Source organism: Poecilia latipinna, unplaced genomic scaffold, assembly GCF_001443285.1.
Source record: "Poecilia latipinna isolate Pla-1442-1.1 unplaced genomic scaffold, P_latipinna-1.0 Scaffold975, whole genome shotgun sequence".
NCBI classification, from domain to species: Eukaryota; Metazoa; Chordata; class Actinopteri; order Cyprinodontiformes; family Poeciliidae; genus Poecilia; species Poecilia latipinna.
The window spans coordinates 334,418-344,418 of NW_015113591.1; the positions used below are offsets into that span (position 1 = coordinate 334,418).

The 10,001-nt window shown below is 40.3% G+C and overlaps 2 protein-coding genes across 2 annotated transcripts in view; both read left to right on the forward strand.

The window, feature by feature from the left end:
• scinlb (scinderin like b) overlaps positions 1-5,839 on the forward strand; it is a 32,779-nt gene extending 26,940 nt beyond the window's left edge. Inside the window, exons 10-17 of the mRNA XM_015050103.1 lie at positions 141-274; positions 361-451; positions 1,678-1,848; positions 1,923-2,097; positions 4,057-4,172; positions 4,313-4,390; positions 4,543-4,603; positions 5,194-5,839. Coding sequence (XP_014905589.1) covers positions 141-274; positions 361-451; positions 1,678-1,848; positions 1,923-2,097; positions 4,057-4,172; positions 4,313-4,390; positions 4,543-4,603; positions 5,194-5,354 — 987 coding nt within the window. The 3' untranslated portion in view covers positions 5,355-5,839. The remainder of the gene's footprint in view (positions 1-140; positions 275-360; positions 452-1,677; positions 1,849-1,922; positions 2,098-4,056; positions 4,173-4,312; positions 4,391-4,542; positions 4,604-5,193) is intronic.
• A 962-nt stretch (positions 5,840-6,801) lies between these two features.
• wls (Wnt ligand secretion mediator) overlaps positions 6,802-10,001 on the forward strand; it is a 43,692-nt gene continuing 40,492 nt past the window's right edge. The window contains exon 1 of the mRNA XM_015050086.1: positions 6,802-7,215. Within this exon, the coding sequence (XP_014905572.1) occupies positions 7,110-7,215 (106 nt within the window). The 5' untranslated portion in view covers positions 6,802-7,109. The remainder of the gene's footprint in view (positions 7,216-10,001) is intronic.

Consider the following 10,001-nt stretch of genomic DNA (forward strand, 5'->3'; position numbering starts at 1 on the left):
CCCCCCCCATTGATTATTGTTTTTATTTATTTCTGTTAACAAAAGTGTTTCCTCAATTTCAGTTTTTGCTATTCTGTTCGTTCTCATTAACTGTAATAACCTTGGTAAAAAAAAAAAAAAAAACATTCTCTGGTGTTCAGATCTGGCGAGTGGAAGGCGGGGATAAGGTCCCGGTGGATCCTGCTACTCACGGCCACTTCTATGGCGGAGACTGTTACCTCATCCTCTACAGTTACAGACAGGGGAGCAGGGAGCAACACATCATCTACACCTGGTGAGGAACCAGAGCTCAGACACAGTTAGAAATGCTGGAGACGAGCTGAAGGAGAATCTCTCAGACTGTGTGTGTTCCTCCATCAGGCAGGGGCTGAAATGCACGCAGGACGAACTGGCGGCTTCAGCTTTCCTCACAGTGAAGCTGGATGACTCAATGGGAGGATCCCCAGTTCAGGTTGGAACATGACACACACAGACACCTCTTGGTTATGCAGGCAAACAGAGAAAACTGGTATCTAGTTCAGAAAGTCATAGATCATAATAAATTACATTTACAAAGGGACGGTGTGCGGCTCAAACAAAAATGTCACAGTTTGATGCACGCTGCCAGATTAAGCTAAGTTGCATCTGCAAGTTCCTTAACAGATACAAAATAGAAAAAAAAGATTCTCTGTTTTTCGAATGAAAAATGATTAAATTAATATTTTTTTTGAAAACTGAAATTTATTGAGACATTAAAAACTGAAAATATGAAATTTGCTTGATTTTTAATTTATTCAACCAACTTTAGGTACAACTTGACAAACAGTTACAACTTGATATGGATCATATAAAATAGAACTCTTGTGCCATGCTAATCTGAAAATCTATTCAACGTTATTTCATTTGATAACGCAAACAAAAATAACTACTGCAGATATCCAGCAGAGGGCAGTGTGACTTAATTTTTTAACAAACCCTATTTTCACAGTAGCCTTTTAAAAGAACACCAAGGTATCAGAATTTAATTCCTTAGTGATTCGTTTTAAAGCTATGCTAAAATAAACCCACTCTACTGAGTTTTTATGTCTTGACTCATTTGATGCAGGACTTGTTAGCTTCATGTAATTGATAATCATTTAACAAGTTAATGAACAGTGAATTACAGGCACGAGAAGAAAAATTTAAAATAAACAGAATATTGAGTTGAATGCCTTTGTCAAAGTGTTCATTGACATCTGCATACATGCAAATATGAACTGTGGGGAAACCTATCATGGTATATCATGGCTCTGTTGGTACCATGACATACTACTGAAACGACCCTCTGATCCAGTACATGACTGGTTTGAGTTTTAACTAAAGAATAGGGACTTCTTTGTACCAGTATGTGATTTTTCATCAGACAGAAATCATATGAGGGGTACCCCAAGGTTCCATCTTAGTGCCCCTCTTCTCTGCTCGGGTTATAAGAAATAATGCAACAAGTTACCGATGCATGTAGTGGGAGTAGTGATGGACTCAGGTTTGAACCTTCAAAGTCACATAAAGACAGTTGCAAAGTCAGCCTCCTATCACCTGAAGAACATTTCCAATATGTGGCACTGCAATTACTGCAACTGTGACCCAGTTGCGGTAACTGGAGAAGCTGCTGCCCTCTCCTTTGGATTAAATAAATAACTTAGTTCCACTTATCCACAGGTGAGAGTGACTCAGGGTCAAGAGCCTCCCCACCTGATGAGCATCTTCCAGGGCAAACCCATGATCATCCACAGCGGCGGAACTTCTCGTAAAGACGGGCAGTCACAGGCCGCTGCCACTCGTCTCTTTCACATCCGCCAGAGCTCATCTGGTGCCACACGGGCCGTGGAGGTGAGTTGGTGTGCAGGGATGACGATTTATGGTGTGTAGCACAGGTTCTAAGTTTTCTTTACCTCCTCTTTCAGGTCGAGGCTTCTGCTTCCAACCTGAACACCAATGATGTGTTTGTGCTGAAATCTCCAAATGGCCTGTTTGTGTGGCGAGGCGTAGGAGCCAGTGAGGAGGAGATGAACGCAGCCAAGCATGTTGTGGGCTTTTTGGGTGGCAGTCCCAGCAATGTGTCAGAGGGCAAGGAGCCAGGTGGGTCTCAAAGTCAACGCATGTAGAGAAAGATGTGGACGATTGAACAAGATTCTTACCAGCCGACCAGCTCTGGTTCCTTCGATGGACAACTGGCAATCAAAGTTATTACAGTTAACTAAAACTAATGAAATAACAAAAAACTGAAATTGAAAGAATATTTTCATTAACTGAGATAAACACGGCAATTAATGGGGAAAAGTAACTAACTGGAATTATATTATGCCTTTATAAAACTAAATATAGATATTTATTTTATTGAATGTCGTTGATGAATCTGTTTACTAGCCTTTCGAACTGATATGACATTGATTTTTTTTCGCTCTCACAAGCAGTTTACCTCATCTATGGGCTAATTACTTTACTCCATACTCCTCCTGGTGGCTACGCTACACTAGTCCACAAAAATTTGACAGCAAAAGTTGGGAGAAAACACGAGTCAGTTGGTTGTTCAACAATAATTTAATACATTTTTTGAAAATAGAGTCTTTTGTTCATTATTTACTACCCAATTGATGTAAACAAAATCACAGTACACAGTACAATACATTGTATAAAATTTTTTATGCAATGTTTTGCGCTGCCTCTGGCACAATTTTTTTCAGCAGGCATTCAAAGTTTTCAGCTTTCGTCTCCTGAATGGCCAATCTGTATTTCTTATATTTAAATACGTTAGTGACGTTATTGGCACACATTTAGCGAAGGAGCTTGGAGACTGTTTAGCCAATCAGGACGCAGAACACAATGCACTGTGAAAAAAACTGCACAAAAAAATCTGAAGCAGCGAGACCACAAAAGGTGAACCGCGTTATAGTGAGGGATCACTGTAATTTATTGCACATATGCTTCAGGTCTGGTTTTGACTAGATACAGATGATTCATCTAGTCTCCAGAGCAAGAAGGCCGTGATTCATTTCCTGTCATGAATACCAACAAGTCATGAACGCCTAACCCTAATCCGTTTTTTAATGGGTAGCGAGATGGGAGCCGTCTTGGTGTGGAACACCAAAACCAAAAGACAACATGATTTCATTCTGAGTTTTATTATGTTGGGAATTGAGGCATGGGGCTAGGAGTGAAAGAAGGACTTAAAGGGGCAGCAACATGTAAAATCAACTTTTTTGAGCTTTAATTCCCTAATCACAAACATACCTGGAGTGTGGCTTTGATTCCTTCATGCATGTTTGAGAAATACCTTAATCTCCATGGCAGCCATTCAGTTGTACAAAACACTTGTTGGACTTAGCCCCGCCTTCGAGGCGCAGCTCCTCCTTAGAGGTGCAGTTTCCAAGCTTCCGTCTTACAGAGCAGCCTTCTCCGGCTCATCTCCTTTAGACTAGCCCATAGCAATTCGCGAACACCTGGTGGAACTTCACATCTGCTGAGCTCATTATATGATCTACTTCTCAGTAAGTAACTTGCTAAAGGGTTAATAGAGGAGCGATGTTTTGATAACTTCCTGAAGGCAGAGTTTCAGAAAGAGCAAGAGTTTGTAAAGAGACAGAGGCCCAATTTCAAAGCTTTAAATTAGGACGTAAAATTTCTTTTAAGTCATATTCATATATATCTCATTTTTACAGCAGCAAAAGGTAACATAGTTATTTAATTGTGCTTTAAAATGGCACCATGTACCTCGAAAACACATAATACTCCCTTTTAACAAATATGCTGACATAACTGTCATGTATTTAGCAAGTGCAGTCACATTTGTCTTGTGCCAGACATCTGACCAGCAGTGCAGCAACAGGTGAGGATGGGGCAGCGCTGTGTTAGTCAGTGCTCAAAATGAGAAAGCTCTGGTCATTCCAGTGATTTTTTAAGTGTCTCACTGCCTGAGGACTTGAACTCATTGGACTAGCATAAAGAAAAATCACATACCTTCAAGCAAGTAGAGCGTTGGTTTCTCAGATGGAGCAAACTACTTTCATTTGACGGTTGTTCTTTTCTCTTCCTTTCCAGCTGATTTCTGGTCTGCTCTGGGTGGCAAAAAGGAGTACCAGACGTCAAAGAGCCTGCAGAGCACAGACAGACCTCCTCGTCTGTTCGGCTGCTCTAACAAAACCGGAAGACTTATTGTAAGTAGAAAACAACTTCCTTCATTTTTATCCATAGATGCTAAATATATATTAGTTAAAGACATTTTATCATTGAGCTATAATGCATTAGTAAAACCTGCATGCTGCCAATCTGAGTTTCCATTTGCACTGGTGCTCAGGTGGAAGAAGTGCCAGGAGACTTCACACAGTCAGACCTGGCCACTGACGATGTCATGATCCTGGATGCCTGGGATCAGGTAAGATCAGAGTTTTTTCACTCCTGAAATGTAATTTTAGCACGTAATGCTTCAGAGACGGTGCAGAGTCATGGTTTTGATTTGAGGATCGCACGTGGCTGTAGGCTGCTTGATTGAGCTGTTTACTTATTGTGTCTCTTTCCTCCCCGCAGCTCTTCCTTTGGGTTGGCAATGAGGCGAATGCAGAGGAAAGAAGCGGGGCTCCCAAAATAGGTTGGTTACATTAGAGCTGTAAACAAACACAGAGGGGATTCTCTTCTGTTAGGTGTTCTGAATGAACAGCTGGGGTGGTTCTTAAATGAAAAGTTAATGAAGATGATAAATGTATAATTTTTCAGTCATTTAGGCTCCCTAAAGAATTATCACAAAAGTAAAATTTCACGTCTAAGATGTGTGACAAAAATAGACGATTCTTTTAAAATTGCTGGAAATTTAAGTACAGTGGTTTTCAGATTTTTGTTTGAGAAAAGGTTGCTGTAAGATGTGCTGATTCCACTTACTTTACATCCGTCTTATGTTAGATCCATGTCCAGTAGGGAAGCCTAGACTCTCCCTAGCGTCACATTGTAGCTCCTCTTGCTAACTTCCAAGACATTCTGTGGACAGAATGGATATTCATACTGTGTTCGATTTGTCTTGGAAGTCGAAGTTCAGAGCTGAGCCTTGAGATAACATGCGCGCTTGTATAAATAAACTGAATTTAATTAAGACTGAGCTGAAAACATAATTTTAAACGTCTAGTGTCTGCAGAGTAGAAGCTATAAAATAATGTTTTTTTTCTCTTTTCACCTCTCGTATTGCAGCCAAGGATTACGTGGACTCGGATCCGTCTGGTCGCAAAGGATTGCCCATCACCACCATCAAGCAGGGGGCAGAGCCTCCCACGTTCACTGGCTGGTTCCAGGCTTGGGATCCCAAGATGTGGGACAAGGATCCACTGGAGAGGATCCGGGCCCGTTTCTGAACACAGAACTCCAGCTTTGTCCTTTGCATTCCGACTCCTTATCTTTCAGCTCTCCATGTTGCAGTTTAATTCCTGCTTTATTCAAATACCTAAGTGCCAATAATAATGTTATCACAGTTATCAGATTCGTTCAGTTTACAATCAGAGCTTGTTGCCTTTGTATAGCAAGGGATTATAATACCTACCAAGGACCTCAGGTAAAAAGTAAAACAAAATGAGAAAAACAAAAATAGCACATCCCCTCTGTTTCTGTGTCCTGCCGTCGTCAGTCGACAAACCCCCCATATCTGTTTGTGTCATGTTTAATTTGAAAAGATTGTACAGAACACACTCCAGTTACATCCTACATTTCTTTGTTGAATTTCCTGCTTGTGAATTTTGGGACCCACTGTGTAACATTTGTAAACGCTAAGTGTGTTCGTTCCCATTTTAAACAATCCTGAAATGTTTGCAAATGGCTTTTGAATAAAACTTTGTCGTTGGAACCTTTGGGTCTGTGAACATTTTAAAAGACGTGAAATTCAAATGTCACCGAAAAATCTGATTCTGCAACATCTGCCTAAAAAATAAATAAATAAAATAAGAAAGGAAGACAACCTCTTGATCTACATCTGCACTGTCCTTTCGAAGCAACCAGACTGCTCTTCTAATCTGGAACAAACTTCCAGAAACCTTTAAAGATGCTGAAACCCTGAATTCCTTTAAATCACAGGAAAAACCTATTTGTTTACACCTGCACTCAATTAATGTTAACTGAAACATTAATTTTAATCTGATGTTCCGTCTTTACTTTTATCATCCCACTCCGATGTAGTGCTTTTTTTGTTTGTTGTTTCATATTTTCATCATGTAAAGCAATTTGAATAGTCTAGTTGCTGAAATGTAGAAATGTCTCACTGCCTGAGGACAAACAAATTGCCTTCCCTTTATACTTATACCTCACTTACAGCTCCTCAATGAGTATAATCTACAGAAAAAACTGTTTATCCTAAAAAAAAAAACCTGGCAGGTCACAGTGGGCTGAATCCAAGTGTAAAAATGAGAAGAAAACTGAGTGGAAGGTTAAAAGTGTGGCAGACAAAGGTGTAAACAAAGCAGAACTAACTTCAGTGTTGATTTGACTGTGAAGCAAAGACAATTCAGGCATTTGGTGGAGATTCACAAGGCATGGACTGGAGTCAGTGCTTCAAGAGCCCGTAGTTAGCCTCTAGAACAGAGAAGAACATGAAATTATAAAACATGCTAATGTTTATGTACATCTATAAATAAGAAAGCTAGCAATTTCAAAGGAGTTTTGTTTGCAAACTACTATCGATGAACTCATAATACTGAAAGTAAATGTGTTAAAATTCCATTCTATTGCCGACTATTGAACACTAGGTGGGATGGGACCCCTGAAAGCTTCCTTTAAATAGCCCGCAGACGGGGGCGCAATTCCAGGCATCTGGCAGCACCGTAACCTGCATTACTAGCCTCTATTGCAATGCGGTGGCGCTCCGCAGATCTTCCCCGGTATAGTGCGTGTTGGCTGTTTGGGGATAAAGCACAGCGCTATTCGGTCATGTGATTCCTGCCTTTTTTTCCCCCTCCTTCGAAGTTGAAAGGCAGGAGCAGAGCAGTGGAGGGGGCCCAGCTCAGCTCAGCTCAGCTCGTCTTTCCTGCTTGTCGTGGATGCAGCGTTTTCTCCTCCTTCTTCCACCACAGTAATATTTGTTTTTCGCTCGTTTTTTTTTGTTGTGAAACATTTATTTCACAATGGCGGGAGCTATAATCGAGAACATGAGCACCAAAAAGTTGGTGATACTGGGAGTTACTCTGCTTTTGTTTCAGGCGCTCGCCTTCATGGTCGGCGGGTTAATTGGTAAGTTTTTCCTCCTTTATCCCACTTTATCTGCTGCTTAGCTAATGCTCGCCTAGGTGTCCGCGCGCCTGTGAAAACGCAGACGGCAGAAACGGGGAAAAAACGCGGAGTTTAAAATAGTTTGTTGTTGACGTTGCACTTAACTTTTATCGGTCTAAAAAAAGCTTTTCACAGAAATAATAGCCGACCTGCTCTAACTTGTAGCTAACAACGCTGGCGGAGAGCACCCTCAGCTAAAAATCACTGCCTGCCTATCAAAGTGTTTGCTGCATGCTACGACTGCTGCCTTCCTTTCTTTGAACTACACTGGAGGCAGGGCCGGATTTAGCAGGATGTGGGCCCCTGGGCTAAAGCCAAGCTTGGTGCCCTACCCACATAAGTTTTTTTTTTAGTCTACATGGAAATGGTTTAGTCTAAAATGTCCACATAATGGCACCTTTTCTATAAATAAAAAATAAAGTCCTAAAATCTTAAAGTAATAATTCCAGGTTTATAACATCCAAGAAGAAATCATGACAATGAGCTATGGGAAAAGTTTTTCTCAGGTGTATATCAGACACGACCTGTTCAAAAGATGAGATTTTATGTTGGTGCTTGCTGAGGCCACAAGAATCTGATCATAAATATGACTGACCACACTGTCTAAAGTTTGCCATATCTTTTGATTCATTGACTGTTGATTATTTCAGATATCATTTTATCCTGAGATAAAAACAACTCTGTTCTATTAATATCAGTAGCATGGTTAAGGTGAAGTACTGTGAGCAGGGCATCCCAGGCATGCAAACCCCACCAACCACCTGGGCCTAGTGTTTTATTTTGGAAACTTGAATAAAATACTTTGTTTGCAAGCTAAACAAAAATGTGTATATATTTGCATGTTTTTGGGGTCCCCAAAACATCTGGGCCATGTAAGCCTTTGTAAAAAATGTGACTGGGAGTGAAAACTGGTTAAAACAGGAAAGGTCATGTTATCAGTTAGGCAGCATTTCAAATATTTAAAACAAAAACTAATCAATAATTATGTATCGGCTTATATGAAATGTATATCGTGATTATATTTTGAAGCCAATATTCAGCCTTATATCCAGTTATTTTCTCTCTTTGGAAAGCTCTTTAGAATTACTACAGAAAATAAATACCAGCGGAAAAAATGAACAATTTGTTAAATGCAAAATGGTAAAAAGTGTGAACTATGGACAGTATAAAAGGGGAATAGGTGGTTCTGTTAGGTGCTGAACTTAACTCAAGTTTGGCCCACAAATGCAATTCTGCTTAGGGCCTCGTTCTTCCAAATTAAGCACCGATGTCCCCTTTAAATTTGCACTACTTTGAAACAAACTCAAAAGTTCTTTCCTCCAGTTAATTTATTCAGTCTCACCTCCTCCTGTACGCATCTTCTGCTGTGTGTGTGGGGCCCTCAGGCAGCATCTCTACCTTCCCTTTACTCCCCCATGAGCGTCTTCCCTTTTCCCCAAATTCCTTTATAGTAGAAGACGGAGCCTACATTTTTCTTTCTCTTTCCCCGTCATGACAGCGATGCACAGAAACCCCCCAAACCCAGCTGTCAATCTTCAGTTTTGCCTTTGGTCTGAAAAGGAGTTGCTGTCAGGGTTCCTCATATCCTCTCTCTCTCTCTCTCTCTCTCTCTCTCTCTGTCTCTGTCTGTCTCTGTCTCTCTCTGTCTCTCTCTCTGTCTCTCTCTCTCTCTCTCTCTCTGTCTGTCTGTCGTTTTCTCTTTTTCTTTTAACACTGATACACATTTATACTAAGTTGCTAGAGGTTGAGTTCTTGCTAAAGATACCTGGGTTTGTCTTTGGACTGAACCTGGGAACTTCCAGAGTCCGACTCCCTCCCCACAGTCCCTTTCATCTCCAGCTACTTTTCAGATAAATTGGCTTGTTTGGCTTTTTCCTGGCTGAGATGGTTTTAATGAAGCCAGATTCCTTTGTGTTTGCTCGCCAGCCAGGGTCTGCGGGAGTAATTGAGAAGAAAGCCTTTTCTTTTTTTTTTCTTTTCCCTTCTTGTTTCCCAACAAACCCGGTGGCATGGCATGGGGTCAAGCGGGCTGAGGGGGCGGCCATCATTGTGGACCTGCTGGACTCACAGGTCCACCCCAGGGTAATTAAACTCCCTGGGGGCTTCCTTTTGTTGCCATGTATGAACACCAGTGGATCTATCTTAAGTTTACAGCAGTAACGTTTTTGAATTGGTATGTAATAATGCAACACAAATATCATATAATATATAATTTCAACATAAGTCATAATATTTAAAATCTGATTGTGCAATTGTTGTTATACTATAAAAAGTTTTGAGTAAGGAGATGGTTGGCTAGGTGGTGAAGTCATTAAAAAGTTACAATGAACTGGTTTTGTTGCCATAGACACCAGACACCAGCAACTTTTTTGTTTTAATTAAAACTAGTTGAAGAATTATTTTTTCCAGTACTGTATCTGTACTGTTTAAGTTTGATATATGAACCCAAAGCAGAAAGATTTTAACACTTTTTAATAATTAGTTTATTTATAATAATAAACTGTATAATATTGTGCTGATTATTAAAAAATGGCTTGTTTGGGACTGTGGTCAGATTATTGAGATTGGGTCATTACTGTAGGAAAATATTCCTGTCCAGTTGAAGGATATGCTGAAAAACTGCATATAGTAAAAAAAACAACCACGGCCCACACACATAAAACCTGCGTCATATTAAATTAGTCATCATCTCATTGTGAGAAGAGTGATGGAAATTTGGGTTAATTGCCATCATTTCTGTTATCACC